Below are 24539 nucleotides of genomic sequence, written 5' to 3'. Positions count from 1 at the left end.
ACGGATATGTCTCACTATAAACACAACCATTACAAAAAGTAATACCAAAATGAAATGTTAAAAAAGAAACTAAAACAAACATAGAATGAGTGAAACACATTGAAAATAGGCATACTAAAACTTCTCCTCCTTTCACCTATCAAGACATGAATTTGCAACTTTAAAAATATGATATAACGAGTTGCAACAAATGGTTTCCCATACACGGCACCAAAACCTAAGAAGCCACGTTAAAGCACGGGAGCGTGAACACTAGCACAGATAAAATATTAACACTGGGCATATAAATTTCACTTGGTCTCATCATTATCTCACGCGATTTGTCGTCGAGGAATATTCCCCAAATCCAAGTGTGTATGCACCTGGGAAGCATTCATTTATTTATCTTCTGACTGGTCCTCCAATTTGCTTTAAAAAAGGCGACTACTCCCAATAATCTGACCTCGTAAATTAAATTAGTCTCCGCGATGCCACTGTCTCCACTTTTTTGTTTAGTGCAATGAACATCATGATAAATGCGGTAATTTTCCTCCTCGTTCTGCTGCAACAATGCATTGTAAACAATTTTCCCGGTGTCAAATTCCACGAATTGATAAATTCTAAACAAAAAAAATTTCTTGTGTAATTGATTTGTTCAATGTCTGTTGCTACTGTTGCGAGGGACAGCCGAGAGAGAATTAGTACTAGTACCATTTTGACCCAGTAGGGACAACTGGGCATCATGGGATCTCCAGAGAAGAGTAGATTGATGTCCTTTTTAGATGACAATTTGTTGGATGTCGTGGGTCAGCCGGCTAATTCATTTTTATGGCCCATCAATGACCACCAAGATTGCAGGTAGGCCTAACGATCTCCATTTCTCTGAGTATTTATATGTTTTGAGTGAATGTTGAATGTTGGATTACGTCTGCTGAATTCTGTTCTGGGAAGCTTTGTTTGATGTCAGTGATTTCGTTTTTCAATGTCATTTACTGGCAAAGAACGGATATTGTTTTCTGTATCTGCTGAGTTGGAGAAAATGGATGTTAGCTTTGATTTTTGTTCATGGTTGCTCACTTGGCTTTGATTTTTTACGTTTGGGATTTTAATTCCAGTAAGTAGAATCAGAGAGTGCATCCATTGATGTGGAAACAATGGTTTTGTTTTCCTGTATTAGCGCACTGGAAAGAATGGTAATAAGCTTGCATGAATTTTGATTTTGGGTATCAGTCATTAGGGACCAGGGTTGTACTTTTAAGTTTGGGATTGTAGTTAGATGACTGTTTTTAATGAATTTATTTGCAATGAATTTTCATTTTTTTATACACTGTTTTTTGAAGGAACTGTAATTTCTCAGCTTAATTCACTTATGTTTGTGTGCGTTTCGCATTGGGGTTGTGTTTTAAACGTACAGGAATATTTTGTGTCCATTTGTATCAATGGAATGGTTTAGATTTTTCTTTATCAATTGATTTGAAAGAAATTATTAAAAGGAGAATTGAAGAGAGTTTTTAACATCTGCGAGGCCAAACACAATTCAAGGAGGCCAAACACAATTCAAGGGACAGCTAACCCGGTCATTTTAGCTTTCAATATTGTTGATCTTATTTCATTTTATTTTGACCACGAATTTTCATTTTTTTGAACCTCAATCTCTCTTAACAGATATTTTAAAAACTGCTGTTAAAGCATCCATAGGGCCTGAATATCACTAAGCTTTGCTTATAAGATCAAGCGTACCTTTCCATTTTTTTTTTTTTTTTTGTCTTTTCCATCTTCCTCTTTCACATTGAACACGATGCGCATTGATTTTTCTACATGGTAAGTTTGTTCTTGATAATCTGTAGAGTAAGGTTTTTGTTATTCAATTTAGAAGTCATTCATCATTGTGTCTATTATCAGAACTTATATTTTAAGTTTATAGTATCTAGGGGTCGCTTTTATGTTTAGTCTGTACATGTATGGGTGCATCCATGTGTGACTTCTTTGCTGGAGGGGAACCAAAAGTAAACTCTTTTCTTTCTGTTCAAAGCTGCACATCTTGCTTCCTTTGGTTTATATAAGTTTTGAACATTTTGAAAGCTTTGAATCCTAAAACTAGATAGATCCATTCTTGACATGTTAGGGCATGCTGCTAGTTGGAGATAACCATGTTAGTTTGTGTTTATAGCATGTGTGGGTGTACTTAAATTTTTATGTTTAGGCTGTTATGTATGTGATGCAAGAGCATCCTTGGGCTATTTGCAATCTTGCATCACCCAAAAGATATTTTCTTTAATCTTCTGTTTCCAGTTACTCCCTGACTGTTTTGAGTTGGTGGCCACTTGATTTCCCGTTCCAGATTCCATGGGCCTGGCTTCTTATTGTGGACTATCCTGGATCATTCACCTATGTTTGCAGAATTTAAGGTTACACATATTTGGAGTTATGTTTCATCTTCTCGGGTGTTGATTTTCTAGGTGGTTATTCAAATGATGCATGATATTTTGCTTCTTCGAGGTTCATCTCTTTTTGCGAGGTTTCGTGGCTTTACATATGGTTTCTTGGATCATGTGAGGACCTATATTTAAGACCGCCGATGTTCTTATAATGTATTATGTATTTAGTCATTTACTCATTGTGTGTCAATCCTATATTGTATAATACGTTTCCTGTTTTGGAGAATGTAAAATCAAAGCCGACTTGTGAGTCCTAATGGCTATATATGTAATGTAGATGTGTCTTAGAGAGCATCATTGAGGAGTTAGATAAGGAAGTGGCAGATGAGGCTCAAAGTATAGAAGTTGATCTGCAATCTAGAATGTATTGGCTGTTACCAGGAAGGCTGTACAACCCGACTTGTATGATGATTATTTGATGTAATTAGAGATCTATTGATGATAAATTGGCTCGTTCTCAATTGTATCTTGTTGCTGCTGGGGGTTTTGGTCATCTCCTTTGGGGACATACTAGCCTTGTATTGCATGAGATGGTATCAAAGCGTGGTTGATCTTGTGGGACTTGTTAAGACCTAGACTTCTTGGTTGTGAGGTGGCAGATCGTGGTTCTAGCTCACAATTGCAGATGACTTGCACAAGTTGTTGGTAACCTGTTACAAACCTATTGGCTTCTTGTTGGTCAATAGATCGTCAAAGATTGAGGAAGTTGCACCTTGTTTTGATTTAGAATGCCACCTAGAAGGCTGAATCCTAGGAGGGCTTCTTGTTGGTCAATAGATTGTCAAAGATTGAGGAAGTTGCACCTTGTTTTGAGGCAGTTGCACCTTGTTTTAATTTAGAATGCCGCTTAAAAGGCTGAATCCTAGGATTTTGGAGCATATGTTTGAAGAATTTAAGGCAAAGATGAGGAATGCGATTCGTAATGTCTTGAATGGCTTGAGGAGAAACCCTGAGACAGAGGATGAATATGTGGAAGTTATGGAAGATCTTGAAGTACCTGAAGTAGAGATCTTTGCAAAAGAGGAAAGATTGCCGAGAGCTATGACACAAGTTGGTAAGATTCATATAATGGATGTATCAAATTATTCTGGTTCTTTGGATCTTGAGGAATCATTAGATTGGATTAATGAACTTGAGAATTATTTTGAGCTTGAGAATATTGTAGATCCATAGAGGGTTAGGTTGGCATAGACTAAATTGAAAGGTCATGTTGCCTTGTGGTGGAAAGAATTGCAGAAAGATAGAGAGGATAATGATGAACCTAAGGTTAGTAGATGGAAACCTATGGCTTCTAGGTTGAAGGCTAAATTCATTCATGAAGATTATGAACTTTAATTGTTTAAGAAGTTGTAAAACTTGAAGTAGAAAGATATGACTATGAAAGAGTACACTGAAGAATTTCTCAAGGTACAGATTAGATTTGGACATCGTGAACTTTTTAAGGAAAAGGTTGCAAGGTATGTTAATGGTTTGAAATTTAACATTCAAGATGAATTAAAAGCATGTTGAAATTTAGGTTAGTTGAAGATGCTTATCAATATGCATTGAAGGCAGAAGATAAGTTAGGAAGAAAGCAAGTAAACAGTTGACAAAAGTGGATAAGGGGGTAAGCAAATAATTTCTAATAAGAAATTTGTGTTGAAAGGTACTTTTTTCAAATGTGGCAATGAAGGACATCGAGTTTTTGAATATATTGGTAAAAAGTTTGACAAACAAAACTTAGTTGTACAGGAAGATTAGAAAGACGAAACATCTAATGTTGATTTAGCTTCACCTAAAGTTGGAGAATCTCTCTTGTTGAGAAAGATCATGTTGGCTAAGCATGACAAGGAACTAGTGCAAAGAAGAAACTTGTTTAGAACTATTTGCAAATTTGGGGGTATATGTTGCAAGGTTGTTATGAATGGAGGTAATACTGATAATCTTGTATCAAAGAAAATGGTAAAGAAACTTGGATCGCGGAGGTTAAAACATCCCACTCTCTATGGTATCATTTGGTTGCAAGATGATCATTAGGTGCAAGTTAGAGAGCAATGCTTGGCTAATTCTAGTATTGGGCCTTTTAAGGATTAAATTTTTTTGTGATGTTAACATGAGTGTTTGTCATGTTTTACTTGGAAGACCTTGGCAATTTGACAGAGGAGCTATTCATGATTGTAAAAAGAATACTGTTATAGTTAAAAAGGATGGCAGAAAATTTGTTTTGATTCCTTTGAAGGATGAGGAAGGAGGAAGAGCAAAGAACTTGAGTGTTTTTAGAACTTTCAATTAGTACATTAGAGCATGTGGCTAAGCTTATTGATGGAAGACAGTCTAATTTAGGAAAGTCATCTGATTGTGTGGTGAAGAACAAAGGCAAAGGAAAGAAGACTTCTAATGGTAAGTATGATTCATTTGATCTTGGTAGTAGCAGCAGATTTGAGGTATCTGATGTAACATTTAGTTGCAGTAGTAAGTTTGAATAGACTTCTTTGATGATTGATGAAGAGGATTTGTGGGTTAAGAATGAGCATGGAATTTATGTGCTGAATTCTTTCAGATGTTCATAAGTTCTTATGGAACATCTTTTGTGACCTTGGGTGTCTGATGCAAGAGCATCATTGGACTGTTGGCAGTCTTGCATCAGCTAAAATATATTTGCTTTGTTTTCTGTTTCCAGTTCCTATCTAACAGTTGAGTTGGTGATCACTTGATTTTCCGTTCTAGATTCCGCAGGCTTAGCTTCTTATTGCGGACCTATCCTGGATCATTATCCTATGTTCGTGGAATTTAATGTTACACATATTTTTTGTTATGTTTCATCTTCTCGGGTGCTGATTTCCTATGTGGTTATTCAAATGATGCATGGTATTTTGCTTCTGTGAGATTCATCTCTTTTTGTGAGGATTTGTGACTTGCATATGGTTTCTTAGATCATGTAAGGACCAATATCTAAGGTCGCCGACATTCTTATAATGTATTATGTATTTAGTTATTTTCTCATTGTAGGTCAGTTTTATATTGTATAACACATTTCCTATTTTGGAGAATGTGAACTCAAAGCCGACCTGTGAGCCCTAATGGCTATATATGTAATGTAGATGTGTCTTGTAGAGCATCAAAAAGGAGTTAGATAAGGATTGGTAGCTAAGGCTCAAAGTATAGAAGCTGGTCTGTAATCTGGAATGTATTGGTTGTGTTTAGTGGTAAAATGGAAGCACTTCAATAGGATGTAGACCTCCACTTTACTGGGCACCGAGCTATTCAAATATGTATGTGAGGGAAAGAGGGGAATATCCAAATATTATTCTACTTATGATCCAAATTAGATTAGCTAGAACCCAAAGGAAGAAGGGTGCTAATACTAAATTTGAATTATAAAGGGGAATGCAATACAAGGAAATGCTCTCTTTGGCCCTTGATAGGATAATGTGAATGTGAAATTGAACTAATTGCTTGAATAATGTAAATCTAGATGTTATGTATATACCATCAGCCCAATTAAGATTTAAGTCTAGGGTAAAGATATGAAAGAGAATAATATGAAAGACACACCTTGACATGTGTAGAGGAAGATTTATTTTAGCTCCAAAACTCGTAGATCTAAATTGTTTTGAACTTCCGATGGCGAATCTTGAATAAAATGACGAAAGGAAAAAACCCTAGAAAACTCCCCAAAAACGGAGACTGAAGGATTAGGTTGACTTGAGAAGATGTCTTACAACCAAGTTGATGTAGTCTGGCAACTTGAAATTGACTTGTCTAGAAAACTCTAGAAAAGTAGGTTCTAGATCTGCAAACCTTTCACCAATATCTTGTAAATCAACATAGAAAATAAGGGTTTTGGGGGTTTTGTCGGGGAGGGCATCCCTTGGTCAAGCCCGAGGTTAAGGGATTAACCGTAAATGATAAATGTAAATATAAAGGAAACAAGATAAATGTAAATATCCACCTTACTTGCAGAAACCCTTATCAATAAGGATTTGTTGCGATGTATGTTGTAGATCTTGAATTCTGTATGAAGGATGTAGGATATCTCCGCAATTGCAATGGATCTATCATAACCACATCATGGAGCCATGTATGTAGATGTGCATCAATGAAGAAGATAATGAATGCCTTAGTGTAGATCTCCTCCCTTGATGGCCGACAACAAGCTAGATCTTGAGGAGGAAATGCCCACAAAGAATCCTTGAATGCATGAAGAAAAATCGCTTGCTTGCTTGCTTGAATACTTGAACTCCTTGTCTTGAATACTTGAATGCCTTGAGAATGAGATGAGATATGAAAATGAAGCCCCCAACCTCCTTACTAGTTTTCAGGTGGGAAAACAACTTAGGTTGATGGGGGAGTAAAATTAATTAATTGGCAAACTCGAGAACTTTCAGGCCCCGAACCGTGCAATTACCAGGGACAAGGTCGACTTGTGTCAACCTAGTCTAGGTTGACCTAGTCCTAGTGGATAGGTTAGAAAGGCCACATAAAACTCTAGAAGGTGGTGCAGGTGAAACTGGAAGATAGTGAACTGAACAAGAGATATGGTTAAAAGGGTATCAAAATGATACCTAAAAGACCATGTCAGAGAGCGAGAGTGACAAAGAAGAGTGAAATGGAAGAAGAGAAGAGAAAAAGAGACATTAAACACAGGTCCATCCATGGTTTGAGGGAGGAATTATGGAAAAGGGTGCTAAAAGGTCTTAAAATGCAAGTGTGTCCATTTTAAGATGGTACAGATTGTAACCGGGAAGGCCTTACAACTCAACATGTATGGTGATTATTTGATGTAATTCAAGATCTATTGATAATAAATTGACTCGTTCTCAACTACATCTTGTTGTGTTATCTTTGTTGGGGGTTTTTGTCATCTCCTTTGGGGATACACCAGCTTTGTATTGCATCAGTATGTATACATGCATGTGGCTTTTCTAGTGGAGGTAGATACTAGGCAAAACCATTTCTGCTTACTCCAAAGTGCTCATCTTGCTGCCTTTGGGTATAGTGAAGTGTTGAATTATAAGTAGGCTCTACATGAGTTTTCTTTGTACTACTCAACATACCTTTTGGTTAATCATTATGCCTCATCTACCATTAAAAGTTTGAATCCAAACGAACTTAATCGATCCATTTCTGGTATGCTTATGCACCAAGTTAGTTGCAAAAAACTAGGCAAATCTGTGTTTGCTTCAATTTTTGTATACATCTAACGACCAAAGGAAACTTAACCAAATAGACTTTTTAGATTATTCATTGACTGATACCAAAATGTGTTGTTGTTGACCTTGAGACCACATTGGCTTGTCAATATATACATCCACTTACAATTAGGCCAAGACTGCTAAAACCTATTGTGTAGGGATGATGTAACAACCACTTTTTTCAGGTCTTACCTAACAACTAACATATCAAAGAAATACAGTTATTACTTCATATTCATAGGAAGATAGTCATACAATTATGTTCATGTGAATGAGATTAATGGTTACAGTCAGTTGAACAAAAATTTCATAAGTAACAATTGAAGACACCATCAATGAATTTAACACGACATTTAAGATCTACATACTGTAGAATTCAAAACTGAAATTTGTACAGGGATGCTTCTGCAAGACCCAGGTTAGTCCATAAATACCACTTAGGAACAAATAGCTATACCACTCTATCAATATGACAAATACCATCAAAACCATTGTATCAATTAGGGCATCAAATACCATTATATCATTTAGGGCATGAAAACCACTGTACCAATTAGAGCATCAAACACCATTGTATCATTTAGGGCATCAAAAACCATTGTACCAATTAGGGCATCAAATACCGCTGTATTATTTAGGGCATCAATTACCATTGTATCTTTTACGGCATTAAATACCACTGTATCATTTAGGGCATCGAATACCACTATATCATCCCTTCTCCTTCCATTGCTAACTATGGCAATAACATATAATTAGAAGATTCGCTCATATTTATTATTCACATAAATGAAAGACTGAAATAACAATCCATTAGATAAACCTATCTCTTGCATATAGACATATTCTATGTTCAGTTGGAAGATCAACCAATCTAACTGGTTACCAATTATATTGACAAGAAAAGTTGCTTTCATTAAAGGAAATGATTGAATCAATGATATAAATTAATCCATGATAAAGTAAAATGCCTGTTACCGTCAATGTTTTGAATGCATAACTTATCTTTATATGGTGCATCTCCTGACATTTTGTGGAGAGGGAAAAACACTGTCAGGGGCTTAACTACCCAACCACGGACCGACCTTATCCCCACACAATCTCTAACGAGAAAGGCCCTTCCTACCTGAAAATAGATGGGGAACACCATATCCTACAACAGAGCATCTTGGTATTTAGAGTATTGTCTCACCATTCAACTCGGCAACTGAGTGTACTTGGACAATCATGAGCTAACGCTCAAGTAATTTGCATTTGAAGATTCTTATCATTAATGGAATGACTGATCATATTGTTTCTTTCTTGTAGGGGAGCCACTCCTCTTCACCCTTTATCTAAGGCTTCTCCGCCTTGGTGAGTCCTTGGAGTTTACCAGACTTCTTGAGATCCTAACACACAATCTCACTACATATATTCACATATCGGAAGTACAACATGCACCCACTTGTACTTTGTTTGCTGCTCCTAGAAAATTTAGAGCTAATTTAATATAAAATCTCATAAGAATTATAGAAACATGAGAGAGATAGCATTATGGACATAGATTCTTATCTGGCCTAAGGTTTGGCTCTTTGATATACATTTGAAAAACCAACCCAACAATGCCATATAGTATCAACTGCTCATACAAAAATATAATAAACACGATCTAATTGTATCAAAGCAGCATCCCCTGAACTCGTAAGTTGAATATATGTGAGATCTTCCCAACTCTTTTGCATGAGCCAAGAACAGAGTCGTAGAATTGAATGAGAAGGAATGATGAAGATATGAGGAAATAGAAAGAATAGGTCGAAAATATTGCCAGCTATGCGGAAATATCAGATGTATCTGCAGAAATATTAGAAGTACTACTCTGCGGATTTAGCAAAGGAAAAAATGAGAGATAGCTCCCAAATCCGCATCCGCGGTGATATATAATAGGAACTCTCGATTGGTTTTTAACAAGAACATCGATTATCAAGAAGATGTGATGAACATGGCCAATATTGGCTTCAAGATACTCTTCAGATGTTAATTTAAAATTTATAAGAAGAAAATACGCCTATACAAAAATGGCATATGTTCAATGACGTGGAGCCAAAATAGGGACTTAGAGATTATATTTCTCAAGATTGATAAAACAAAAATATATTGGCATTATGGTATTATGCCATCTCTGTTTGTACTCACATGTTTACGTACATGTGCATATATTTTTAATTATATATTTATTTAATATCATCATATTGATATATGCACATATACATATACATGTGTGTGCAAGTATGGATATCATAATAATATGATGTCAATATGCTGAGAAGACTCCACAACAATCGAAGGTAACAATTTAAATTATTAAACAATAATGCTTATTAAAAACTTCCCTTTTCTATCATATGAATCGATTGGGTAGCTCATGGTTGTCCCACACACTGTTGCTTGCCTAGCCGTTTACCCGTAGCTAGGGTTGTTCAAGACTCATACCTATTTGCCCAGTGATGGTGATTCCCCCATGCCCAATTCCTTTCTAGCAATGTTTTCCCCCCCTTCGACATACTCCTACAAGAAAATTCCCCACGATTATACCATATTCCTCAACAAGTTATTATTCGTAAACCATCATAACGGCTAACACCAATTCACTTCCATGATGAATAACCAATTTTCCATAATATTTTCAAGATAACAATATAATAGCATCATAATGACTAACTATCATGCCAATTTCATATGAAGTTACAACGATTAACCATCTTACCCTTTCACATGATCATAACTAATTTTACCTGTCAACTGACTTCATAGGAAACCTCAACGACTATATGAAGAATTTTAAATTGAGCCAAAATTTGGGATGTAATAGATGATATATTTTCTCTGGAACTTTAGCTTATTACCATCCTTTTGGTTTTTTCCTAGTGGTGCTTCATTTCTTGAACTTGTGCCAAAACTTTCAAATTGAATAAACTACAGCATATTAATAGTTGGAAGAACAATAAAATTTGAAATGATTAAAAACAGGATGGTATTTGTATTATTAATGATCTATTAAATAGAGTTTACAAACACTAATAATATTATGAACCAAAATGCAAAGTTGTCTAAATTAAGACAACATCTAAATAAAGGTCCGAATAAGCAATCTAAATTAAAAAGCCTAAATGACCATTAACTAGAACTAGCTAAATATAGAAAGAGACTAAAAATATTAACAATATTTGAATACCCTCCCATAATGGTCATTCTATCAACTACACCAAGTTGTCCTCTAAACTTGATAAACTTGTCCAGATTGAGAGACTTTGTGAGGATGTTTGTAGTGTTGTCCTCAGTGTGCACAAACTGCAACATCATGGTTCCATCTTCGACAAGTTGGTGGATGTAGTGACAATGATGATCTACATGCTTTGTCCATTCATGAAAGACTCGATTTTCGGCTAACTTCAGAACTCCCTCATTATCATAGTAGAGGGGAGTATAGCCTGCTTGAGGCATATGCTCGTCGACAAGCATCTGATGAAACCGAACTACCTCACAAGCTACCTTAATTGTTCTCATGTTTTCAACTTCAGTAGATGAGAGTGAAACTGCCTGCTGCTTCTTGCTGGTCCATGTGACTACACTTCTGTCCAAACTGAAAACATATGCAGAAGTAGACTTAGATCATTAATAAAACCTCCCCCAACTGAGTTTGTATAAAAAATGAGCTGGGGATCTTGACTTCTGCCATACAAATTGCCAAAATCAAGAGTGCCCTTTACATAGCACATCACACGCTTTGCACCAAACCAATTTTCAGTCTTGGGGTTGTAATGAAGTGAGAAAGATAATTAACATCATAGGTGGTGTCAGGTCTAGTGTTAGTGAGATAGATAGGCTGCCCACTAGCTGCCTAAATGCTGATTCATTCTTTGCTAGTGAATCTGATTTAGCTGAAGCTTCAGACCTTTCTCCAAACATGTAGAAATGGGATTGCAATCCTGCATTCAAAAATTTTCCAACAAACTTTTGGCATACTTTGACTGAGATATGAATATGGAAGTATCTGTTTGCCAAACTTCTACCCTAAGACAATAATGGAGAAGTCTCAAATCTGTCATGTCAAATGTCAGACACAAATTATGTTTGGCCTGCTTGATCAAATGTGTTGCATTACTAGTATTGATCAAATTTTCAACATAAATGACAAGAGCAAAATCTCACCACTAGCATGCTTGTCATACAAATTAGAGTTTGAAGGACTGCACCAGAACCCCTTATCAATCAAATATTTATTGATCTTGATGTATTGTGATTCCTGTTTGAGGCCATAGAGAGCTTTTACCGATTTGCAAACTTGATGCTTTTTACCTGCAACCTAAAAACTTGGACGCTGTGTCATGTAAAGATCTTTTTGCAAATCACCATTTAAAAAAGCTCTCTTGACATAGATCTAATAGGTGTGTCAACCAAACTGTGTTGAAAGGGCTAGGACAAGACGAATGGTACTCATTTTGGCAGTGGCAGCAATTGACTCCTCATAGTCAATGCCGTCCCTCTTTGAGAACCTTTTAGCATCTAGTTGTGCCTTATACTTATCAAGAGTGCCATCAGCCTTATACTTGACCTTATAGAGCTATTTGCAGCTAATAGGTTTCTTCCTTGGTGGAAGATTGGACAACACCCAAGTGTTGTTCTTCATGAGTCTTTGATGTTCAGTTGTCATTGCCTGTTCCAAGCATGGTATACCCTTAACCTCTGATTAGGTGTGGGGCTCAAAAATACTGTGAATATTGGCCATAAGAGCAAAATTGAATGTGGCATCTCTTATTGCGGGAAGATCTACCCTCAAGTAACTCATCATCATGAAGATCACCAATGGTCTTCATCTACCACTTAGGTCAGACAATAGAAGGACTAACATTTGTTGCAGTAGGAACAATAGGATTTGAAATCACTAGATGTGGAGCTTGAGTATCCTACGGAGGGACTGGTAGCACAATGTCAATTGGATCCCTCCCATCAAGAGAACCAAATGGAAGACAAACATCCACCTCTCTAGCCTTAGGAGATTGATCCTTTGGAGAAGGCTGAAATGGACCTCGATCCTCTTCAAACACCACATCTTGATTGAATATGAGACAATCTGTATGAACAACAATTACTCGATAAGCCTTATGTGTATCACTGTATCTAGCAAACATTAATCTTTAAGCCTTGGAATCTAGTTTGATGCGCTTTGTTGGTGTTTTAAGAAGTGCTAAAACTACTAAGCGACAAAATGCTTAATACCAAAATGACAGTACATACACAATCTAAAGACTAGCCTATTCTCATTAACAATTGCATATGTAAGGTATTTGGACCCAACTTCAACAAAACCACAGATGGTTTTCTACTCTTTTGGCTCTGCAAAACCAGGGTGGGTGTACCCAGGGATGGTTCAAAATTGAAACAAATGTATGAGGATTGTTCTTAGTTTCATTCTGATTCTCATTTCAAGATCCTTGAACATATACATAATTCTTACTAACTTGATAAAACACATCCCATAAATAGATATGGCCAAGAATTCTTCTATAGATCTGCAGATGTTTTCAACAACAATGGCTAACTGAAGCTAAAACATTCCATGCAGACAAGTGCTGGCCAACTTTGAAGATCTACAGGGAATAAAAGTAAAATTTGATTTGATGATGCATTTGAAAAAACCATTTGTAAGATATTTCTCCTTCAGCTGAAATAACTTGATTAGTGCCTAATCCATTGGGGTTCAGAGTCTATAGCAAATTCTTAGATCTAATTTGTTGCCTTACAACAAATTTTATCAGCAATTCTTATCAGAACTTATCATTCAAAAATCCTTTTCAATACTTAAGGAATCTTATCACATTCATCAAAGCCTTTATTTAATCCATTGAATTAACAGCAATGATAAATGGATATACAACCTAATTTGATTGCATTCAACTGCACAAGCTTTTACTCATACAACATCAAGGTAGCTAAGTATTTAAAAGGAGACAAAATTCAGAAAGAACTGATATGGGGACAGTTCATAATTTGTATTCATTTCCTTTGAAAATGGTATATCCTTTACAGTAGACTCGGAATGGCATTCAGAAAGAAACACAGGTCATTCTATATTCATGTATTCTCAGAGAATTTTGACAGCAAAATACATTACAAACTTGCTTTCAAAATTTGGACCAAAAACCAGACTAAGCACAATACTTAGAAGAAATAGAATTCGGACCATTCTTTAGCCTTGGAATCTCACTTAAATAATGTGAGATGCAACAAGCTTCAGGCTAAAGAGAGTGACATGTGTCCCCTTAAAAGATACTGACAAATGTCTGTAGTAAAAGACAAAAACAAATAACAGAAAAGCTAACACATCAAACCATCTTGGGTGGGTCCCTTTCTGTTATACTTCTCATTTGTTTTAACAAGAAGATAGGATCTGATTCTCCAATTATTCTTCATCCTCAGAGTAAGTAGCCATGAGGTTTGAAAGTGATGTATCGCCTTCAGTTACCTGTAAATTTACTTCAACTTGGGGATTTTCCATGTCCTCATTATTAACTTCGGGGGTGACTTTTACTTCTACATTTTCCTCCTCATCATCTTCTGACATTTGTTCTAGAAACTGATTTTTCCATTTATTAAAAGCATCATCATTTGGCCAATCAAAGCTCAGAGCTTCTCTTTGTATCATTATTAAAGAATTTGCATTTTCTTCTAAAACATCAAATTCTTTCCTCATAGCAGTATAAAACAACTGTATTTTTACTAGCTCTTCATTTGTCTTTGCCCAGAACCAGTGGCTAGTTTCACTTATGATGTTTATTATTCTTTCATTTAATAACTCATCCATCTCCCTTTTCCACTTTTCTTTTTCTTTTATTGTATCAACAGATTCTAAAGCACAAGGAAATAGGGTGAATTTTTCAGCAATGTATTGGGAAAAACAGAGTGTTAATCTTCTCTGTAAAGAATCTCTTTCATCATCGAAATTCTCTAGCTTATTTAATAAATCAAAAATCTTCTCAACTTGATGATAAGGCATTTGGAGAGCAGATATACATATGATTGTAATATCATTATTTCTCTCCCTCCATTTCTGTGCAAGAAGAGTCAGTTTATCCTTATCCCTGTTCAACTCATCCATGAGAGCTACAATTCTTGTCAACTGATCAAAAAAAGTTGACCATTGAATTTTATCCCTCAAATATATTACACCCTGCTTTAATTTTTCTTCATATTGATTTCTCAATTCTATCTGCAACTCATGCAATTTTGTTTTTTCTTCTTCAAATTCCTCTACAGTATAGAATTGGGGCCTTCCAGGGGTGTCAGGTATTTCAATAATAGGGGTTGATCCAGATCCAACCAATGGCTGTGAAGGGTATGCAATTGTAGGTGCACTGGATTCTCCCATTTTTCTTTTCCCCAGTATCCTCTCCATTTGAGACATTTTGTTTTCCAATGATTGTATCCGCATACCCCTTTCCTCATATGCCTTCAGAACTTCTTCAAACCTAGCATTGAGTTGGGCAAATTTATCTTCTTCTTGTCCAGATACAACACCACCCAATTTTAGCATTTCTGAAGCCATTCCCATTACTTGTTTACTACTTACCTCACCAGCCCTGTATACTGTCAATGTACCAGTATGTTCCGCAGTGGGAAACTCATGCATCCTGGTACTTTCTCTCTTATCTATGGACCACAAAACAAGGGCTTGGTGGTCATCACTAAATTTGATCCCTCTATGAGCCTGTAAGACTTCTTCAGCAGTTGTCAGTTGAACATCCTTCTGCTTCCTTACTGAATCAAAAACAATAGCATTTGCTATATCCCATTCTGGCAGAAGGAGGACTCCTGATTGTCTAACTATTTGCCTTCCAGCTTCAGGAGTGAACCGGGCAAAATCATTCAAAAACTTTGATTTTACCTCTTCCTTGATAACCGGGTCAGATTTATTTGGTTGCTCAGCATTGATCTTCTCACAAGCTTTCTCAAAATTCTTTATATTTAATCTCCATAAAAACTGAGCGAAAGCCCTAGATTTTACAAAATTTTCATCATTAATAAATCTTTCAGAAGCCTGGGCAACAATTGGGTCAATTTCCTTACCTTGGTAATCAGCAATGGTCAGGTCTAAGGAAGGTGTAGGAGGTTCTTGTGGCTCTCCAACATTCAGGTCTATAGAAGTGACAATCACATCCCCATCTCCTCCCATTTGTCTAAGCTGTTCCTTTAGAGATACCTCATCATCTATTTGGATTGGAGACTGGCTTGGGGAGTATTGTTCTTTTTGAGAAGAAGAAGACCCCTGCTCCAATTTTCGTCTTTTTGGAGAGCTGGCTGCAGATGGACTTCTTGGCCTTGGCTTCTCATGAGTGGGTACTTGTTGCACACTCTGAACCATGACATAACCTGCCCTTTTCTGCAATGTATATTGGCCAGGAGTTACTACATTTCTACCACTCATTCTTCTTTGTATTTCTGCTGCCTTGTCTGGGTGTGCCTTAATAAATATATCTTTCTTCTCATTCATAGTCTGAATTATTATAGCAAAATTATTCATTAATGCCTGTATTTTATCTCCCCAGTATTTCTTATCTTTCAATGGGTCGTACTGGGGGTCAAAAGCATTAATGAATTCCAGGTTTTTACTGAAAACTATCCATTTCTCTTTCCTTAATTCTTGCTCCTGCAATGTGAAAATATTTCTGATTATATCCTCTGGATAGTAAACCTGATGTACCATATGGGAAGCTCTCACCCTTTCTCTTAATAGATCATAGAATCCTTCAGGGTCAATGAATCTGGCATGAGATTCTGCCATGTTATATTTATTCAAAACCAAGTTTAAATGCTTCCAGCCCTTTTTAACAAAAACAAAATCATGCACTACAGTAACCATTGGAAAGAAAGTGCCCTTCTTGACCAATTCCCTCTCATCTATAGTACCTATCTACCACAAGAGCTCGGCTATCCCTATCTTCAAAGGTACATGAAAAGGTAACGCATGAGGTTTTCCTAAGAAACCATAAACTCTTATTACTGTTGAAACATTGTAGGGAATTATATCCCCCCAGTTGTGACTGACAAGTAACCCTTTAGCATGATCCTTGGGTCTGATTAATTCTAATAATGCTTGTGGGATTCTAGGGCTATCTCCTCTTAAAAGCAGTCTAAGCTTTGATGCAAAATACCTATCAAATCTTACATAACTAGCATCAGTGGCCTCTGAAGTCATATCCACACTCCATAATTGCACTGGATTTCTTTCTCCATCCTTTGTGGTTTCTAACTCCATACCTTTGGAGAAGAAAGCATATCCTTTGTATAAACATACATGCATCACCAATGAATACCAACAGAATGGTTTGTTTACTTTCTCCTTTGCTATTCCAACCAGCCCGTTGTGAATCTCTTTTGCTAGGAAAGTGGCAAAATCCAGAATGGTACTCATTCCAAATTGAAGGGTTTGAGCAATTATAAGGACCACAGAACCTGGAATTTGATCACCCTCATCTATACCCAAGATCTTGCAAAGAGAAAAATATAGTGCTTGAGCTCTCAGATTGAAATGTCTTCTCAACAATGGCTCTGGAGTACTGGCTATGATCACAGGCAAATTTCCAACCCTAGCAGCATGCTCCTGTAGTGGCCCTGTTCTCAAGTACACTCGTTGTGCATCATATCTAGCTTGCAAATCATCCAGATCAATGATTTCATGCACAGCGTGGTTAGGGTTCAGGTTGAAAACCTCACTGAACAATTCAGGGCAAACCCTAAAAAGGTTGACCCCTAAATGATTTTTTACCCACCCTGTGATAGGATCATACCTCTTTGCCAAGTCCATCAATAAATCACTATCAAAGAAAACACTGGGGACTACTAATTTTCCAATGTCAAATTCCCATACATTGCTCATAGGAGTGTCCAGTTTTCGCTCTGAAAACCATTTCTTAAACAACTCCAAACCTCCCATGGAAACCTGGGCATCCCTTATCCAATTAGCTTTGTCATAAAATCCTTTTGCCACAACCAATCTAGGGTTTTTTGGAATGAGCTCCCTTCCCTTTGTTATTTCATGCACTGATAAAGGGAATTGTTCGAGAAAATCATCATGCACTGAACGTTTTAGATAATCTTTTTGTCCAATAAACTCTTTTCGCAGCGGCATTTCTAATGAAACTTTGGAAAATTCACAACAGATGCTTCAAACTTTACTCAGAAAGTCACAGAGTACTTACCCGCCAGAAATCGCACTTCTGCACTATATGATGTCTTTTGCAATTTTATTGGAATATTAACCGAGAAATTCCGTGCCTTAGCTCTGAAATCTTGAACGCCCTTTTCTTTCTGTACTTTGGTGATTCATTAATGGTGAAATCGTGGGCCCTTTTTATGAATTAAAACCGCACACACCAGGTCTGAATCACATTTACTCTCAGTAACCGTTGCCTGCAATTTGCACTCAAATTTGAATCCCATCCGTAGATTTTATCAGATCGCACGGTCCTGATTTAAAATAACAAGGCTTTACGGTCTTTTTTGAAAAATGCCACGTGTCATCATTGCGCTTCCCCGCATTACTTAATAACCTGCATCTTTATTATGCGGGGATGCATCAACCGTCGATCAAGACAAGATTGACGATTGAAATAATCCATTTCGTATTAACGACCAGCTAGCTGTACTGACCAACAGGAAATTGCCATATTAGCTTATACTATCTGACAACACTTCACGCCAGTGGATACCATATCTTCTTTTGAGCAAGCAAGTGTTTGACGTCATCACGGACACGTGTCATCATTGCGCTTCCCCGCATTACTTAATAACCTGCATCTTTATTATGTGGGGATGCGTCAACCGTTGATCAAGACAGGATCAACGGTGATACGGCTTCTTATTCATTAAGCAACCAAAAACCTTCTGTGCATACCTAGCATCACACGTCATCAGTCGTTTGCAGTGTAGCATAGTGAAATACAAATAGCTGACCCCACGTTGCCATGTGTCACCACTGCGCTTCCTCGCATTATTTAATAACCTGCATCTTTGTTATGTGGGGATGTGTCAACCGTTGATCAAGACAGGATCAATGGTGATACGGCTTGGTAAGTAATCTTCATAGCTCTGCCGATGAATCCACCAATGATATCACGGAAAAAACAAAACGTGTGCAAAAGTATTGACAAATCTGACATAGAGGAGCTTTTGCAGCGTACTGGATCTCACAAAACATCAGGGGCTACGTGTCATCATCGCGCCTCCCCGCTTTATTTAAAAAACCTACAACTCTATAATGCGGGGATGCGCTGACCCTTGATCTATGATAGATCAATGATGATTGAAAAACACTTCAACTTGGCGTCCTTTCAAACGGAATGTCGCAATTAAAGGTACACAAAGGGTTTTCAAAAAGCATTATAACGTAAATAAAATATTTAAGATAAAAACCCCGCCAGAATATTTGAAGAAAATACCTCTTTTTAAAAATTTGAAAACGAGGGCATCACAAAACAAAGACATAACTGATTTTTCACCCAAGTACCAGAAAATTTTCCTATACTATGAAAAATCACACCAACACGCTTGGTATTTGGAATCCAAACATATGATGTAAAGCCAAAAACCTTAACATCCAGGCCAAGCTTCTTTTGGGGTCATGTTCTTAACAAGCTTCTTTTGTAAAGATTGCCTCTGCTCTAAACTTCTTTAGAACATTGCAATGCTCCAACATTGATCAAGCCATCTCAGTGACTGAAGGATTCCTACTCTCAACAACACAATTCTGCCTGTGGATTGTAAGGTGTAGTAAATTGATGCTTAATCCCATGTGATGCAAAAGTCAAAGAACTCAGATGAAAGAAGTCCTCCATTGTTGTCAGACCTAAGAGTGATAATTTGACAATCAAACTCTTTTTCCATTAAGGCCTTGAATTTTTGAAACACATTGAAGACCTCTAATTTATGCTGAAGAAATTATACCCACATCTTTCTGCTGAAATCATCAAGTAGAAGAAAATACTTGCAACTTGTGATTGATGGAGTATTCATGGGTCCAAAATCATTTGCATGGACTTGTTGGTTCCCAAAATCGCAGATTGAAAATCCAAGAGCCTGCCACTTCTCCTGTAGGATCTCTCAATCAAATTTTGGCCAACAAACGGAAATCACTTAGATTCCCCTGCACTTTGGGCTCCGCTTCACCTAGGCGGGTAAACCCTCACCTTGAACACTGACCACCCAATTCAAGGGTTTTCTATAGCGAATTTAAACTTTGCGAGTTCCTCGGCTGGCAAGGTCCTTGAACTCGATCAGAATGAAACTGAAATGTTGGATAATGGTTAAATGTTTTGAACAATTGAATAATAATAAATTTGATGCTTGCAGGAGGAATATATGGATTCTTTGACTTCAATAAAAAGACTAGTGCCTTTGTTCATCCGGGTGATAGAGTCAACTTTGGTGAACTTTTACATACAGCTTCATAATGTTCAATGCACTTGTACTGCCAATAATTTTGATAATCCAGATGCGACAGACCAATTATAATGTAGTCTTTAAATTAGTCTAGATTGAATTTTAACTCCACTGAGACAAACTGGACACAGTTGTGAAAACAATTAAATATTTCACAACACCTATGATGATCAAATTTAAAATGCTAACTGACCATGTCCACTTATCTGATAACAAAATCATATACAAAATTTTAAAATATAATTATGAAGGACGATTCGCCTGTAGTTTAAATCTCCATGCCATTTAAAAATAAACAAAAGACTATTTATTTTATTATTAAAATAAAATAATAGAAATTTTATTATAAAGTCATAATAAACTCCTTATCCCTCCTTACAATAAAATAAATATAAAATGCTTCTTCTCAATATCTGAATGAATGTTCGTATGATGAATGTTACCCCCTTTTCAAATCAAAATATCTCCATTTATATTGCATCTAATGGATGCCGTGACTTTTCAAAATAAAAGTCATATCTCTCATAACACCTTTTCATTTGTATTTTCAAATATGGAGAGACGTGACCTTCTAATTTATTCTAATTTAAAAAATCACATTCTTTTGAAAATAATCAAACTTCTTTCCTTTTACTAATATTATCGTGGCTTTTAACAAAGGAATTATCCATTTTGGTAATGATTTTATAATGAATCGAATGGAAAATAATTTTCTTGGCTAAATACTGGATATCGCCTGTATGAATGGAGCCGTCCCAAATTCTGCCTGCCATATCATGCTAAAGTCAACGGGTTTTCTCAGACTTTCAACTGAAACTCCTCACGCAAGTGGAAATCGACTGAACGTTTTGGTATTCCACATAAGAGACTACTCCCGATGAAAATATCTCACAAGATTTTTTTATTAACTTCCATATTGGTAGTGTTCCTTGCTCTCTATCATGATGTGGTTTCTTTCAATGCGACTCATCGTATTTGCTACATCTTTTTGAGACCTGATGGTGATACAAGCATTTTTACTTGCTGCCATCTATCACACAGAAATTTAGAGTTTATTGTCATGTATAGATTTATATTGCCACTAATAACTATTTCAACATGAAGACTCTCGATGGCATCCCATCCCTTTGATAATTACTGTTTGATAATATTGATTCCACCAATCTTCGACTCCAGTCCTTCTTTAATAATTACTCTTGACTTATTAAGTTTGTTGCCGTGGATCCGTATCACCACAATGTGCCGCCAATGACCATCTAGGGAAGAATATGAGGCTTTGAACATAGAGGATGGTCATAATCTGTTGAGGAAATGACTGTTAAGTCCGATCCTATTCTCATCCTCAGCATAGACTGTGAAGACTCATCAATAGGAGTTTGTATTGAGTTGAAGCTGAGAAAGCTACTCCTGGATTTATGTTACTTTCAGAGCAATATTCATGCTATCATTCTGGCGCTGGAGTTAGTTTTAGACTGTTAGCAATTTGTGTTTGACTTCTTCAATTTAACAAGCTCTATCTTCCATAGCTTAGGAAACATATACTCCATTTAATATGATTCTGTTACTGCAACAAACAGTCTCTTCTTCATCATTTTTGAATCTTCCACAGTGTCTCCTTCAGATTTTTATTCATGGCAGAAATATATGTCTGTCAGAGTCTTAGTTTGTTTCTTCATCAGACTTCAGAATTAATACTGCCAAGATAATTTTGCCCAAATATGTGTTGCTGCATGTATATGTTGATGTTCAATATCATCTCTGTCACCTGATTATATGATTGTTATTTATTTCTGTTAAACACAATCCTTTGACCACCTTAATTATTTTCTTGACATGGTGTTTAGGACTCTAAAATTTGCCAAAATTTTAGAGTTCTATCAGGACTAATTGCAAGTTCTTAAATGCCCTCCAAGCATCGCCATCTAAAAACGGAGTCCAATGCTGCTTCCTAGTTTGACATGCTCCGCACATTCCATGATTTTGTGCTTGAATCGCATGTAAGCCATCAACAAGACTATCTTGTGCCAACTAAGAGAGACAGTGGATATTCAGATGACCATATCACTGATGCCGAAGATTGCTGCTAGAAGTACTTGTGGATGCCATGGCTTGCTCAAGAGAATCACCTGTATCAATGAGTCTGTAGAGACCATGATCCTCAAGACCAATTGCAACTGAAGTACGAGACTCCCTGTCAACAATAGTACACTTGTGTGTACTGAAAATAACATCCAACTAGGAGAATTAAGCATAATTTGACTGACTGACAATATATTTAGCTTCATGTCTGGAACAAAGTACACATTGAGCAATGTCAAATCTCTCCAACGAAGTGAAATTTGTAGATTTCCTTTACTGACAACTATATACTCCTCTCATCCAAAAACAACTAAATCAGAGAAAGGCATGAATTCAGTGAATCAATCCTGACAATATGTGAAATGTCGAGAGGCACCAGAGTCAATGTGCCGGATTGAGGATGTATCATGATCAAATGGGCCTGTGACCATGAATGCATAGGAGGTAGAGTCCTTGTGATCAAAATGCATAGCAGCTTGGGCCTTCTGCTGAGACCCTTTTTGAGAAGATTGCATGATGACCGGTTCTTGCAGTCTACCTTTAGGTAATCATACTGGTGACAACAATTATATTGAACACTCTTCTTATTAGAAGAAGCCAAAGGTTTACTTGACCCTTTTTGCTGAGTGGATTGAGGTTTACCTTTATGCTTATCTAAGGCTTTTGCTATGAAGGCCATTTGTTCAAAAGAGGAGCTGTCTTGACTACCAAACTGTAGCTTCCATCTATCTTGTTGCAGAAACTTTTTACAGAGATTAGAGCATGTTACGGCAACACTAGTAGAAGTGACAGTTAGTGTCTCGTATGATCGGGGCAAGCTTTTCAGTGTGATCACTACCATATCTGCTTCCTCCATCTTGCAGCCAATATAGCCTCTAACTAGTCACATAGATACTTGACATTAGTCGGAAAAAAATGGAAATCGATGGATTTTAAGATTTAAAAAATACCAGACAAAGATGTGATGTTTTGGAAAAATAGCGGCCAAGTAATGTTGAAAATCATGGCACTAGCAGATAGATCCACGAACACATTTTTAATTTTTCTTATGTGTTTACAAAAACAAGAACTATAATTTTCTTTTGCTAGATTTGACATTCACTATTTGCAATAAACACTAGTTAGGCTCAAGACAAACTACAAAATTTGGAAAAATCAGTTTCTAATTTCTCCAATAAAAATTTGTACCAAAATTTTTCCGTGCTCTGATACCATGAAATGATTAAAAATAGGATGATAATTCTATTATCAATGAGCTCTTAAAAATAGTTTATAAATGCTAATAATAGTGTGCACAAAAAGGAAAGTTGTCTTAATTAAGAAAATTACATCTTAATAAAAAAGTGAACTAAATAAAGAATCAAATAAGAAAACTAAGTTAGAAAGCCTAAATGACCATTAACAAGAACTAGCCAGATATAGTGAGTCTAAAAATATTAACAATATTCAAATAAGTTTACAATTATTGATCCTTTGAAATTTGATAAGTGAAAGAAGTTATGTAATTCATAGATATCAAGAATTGTTAAAATCTAACAAGAAACTAGATTTTTAATATTTTGCTTATGCATATTCATATTGTCTTAGATGAGTTTTAGGATATCAACAGGACAATGTTGAATTGAAAGGAATCAGGCTGATTATGGGTAGAAAGAATTGCTTTTAGTTGCGGATCCACATCAAGCCATTCATTAATTTCAAATAGGAACCTGTCCAATTAATTTTTTCTTCCAACTTGATCATAATGAAAAGTTAATCGTGTTTCATGAAGGAAGTTTTTTGGCTTGTTTATATCCTTTTTATGTACAGATATACATTCATGGAGATAAGTGTTGCCCGAGAATGAATTTTCCAAATTATGACATTGGTCGTAACTAATAGCTGAGTTATGGAAACATTATAAATCTGAATTTGTTATGTTACAATTTTTTTATTTATCCTCATAGCTTGAAAATGACCAATGGGCTGAATCAAAAACAATAGATAAGAGCTAACAGAGATTACAAGTTGCGATTTATGATAACAAACAATAATAAGAGATATGAGAAGATGCTAAATTTTCTAGCCAATCTTAAGCAAAACAAGAATCTCAATACCTATTTTTCACTTTTTTCTTTGTGTACTATCACAAATTGCAACCTCTTACAATTTCACACTTTTTTATGGGCTTCTGCTTTAGTGTGCCCGTCTTTTGGGTCATTTTGACTCTATTTTGGCCTTATCTCATTCAAATTGTTGTCATATGTACGTGAGATGAGCTAATCCAATTTCCTAGGCCTATGCACTTTGCAACCACCTATAGTTTGTCCCGATTTGGGTGGACTATGGCACCTAGCGCCATGGAGTACCTCAAAAGCAGGCCCAAATTTGAAGGTGTTGGTGTGTTGGTTTTTGC

At 36.3% G+C, this 24539-nt stretch overlaps 1 protein-coding gene across 2 annotated transcripts in view; it reads left to right on the top strand.

The window, feature by feature from the left end:
• The first annotated feature begins 440 nt into the window (after nucleotides 1-440).
• LOC149578228 (transcription factor ILR3-like) overlaps nucleotides 441-24539 on the top strand; it is a 119543-nt gene continuing 95444 nt past the window's right edge. For both annotated transcript variants that reach the window (XM_089827873.1, XM_089827869.1), the window contains exons 1-2: nucleotides 441-520; nucleotides 667-837. In XM_089827873.1, coding sequence (XP_089683999.1) covers nucleotides 722-837 — 116 coding nt within the window. In that variant the 5' untranslated portion in view covers nucleotides 441-520; nucleotides 667-721. The remainder of the gene's footprint in view (nucleotides 521-666; nucleotides 838-24539) is intronic.

Source organism: Cupressus sempervirens, chromosome 1, assembly GCF_028749045.1.
Source record: "Cupressus sempervirens isolate cs-2001-9-10 chromosome 1, ASM2874904v1, whole genome shotgun sequence".
In the NCBI taxonomy this organism is placed as follows: domain Eukaryota; kingdom Viridiplantae; phylum Streptophyta; class Pinopsida; order Cupressales; family Cupressaceae; genus Cupressus; species Cupressus sempervirens.
The sequence above is the reverse complement of the archived record's forward strand: the minus strand, read 5'-3'. Positions and strand labels throughout refer to the sequence as shown.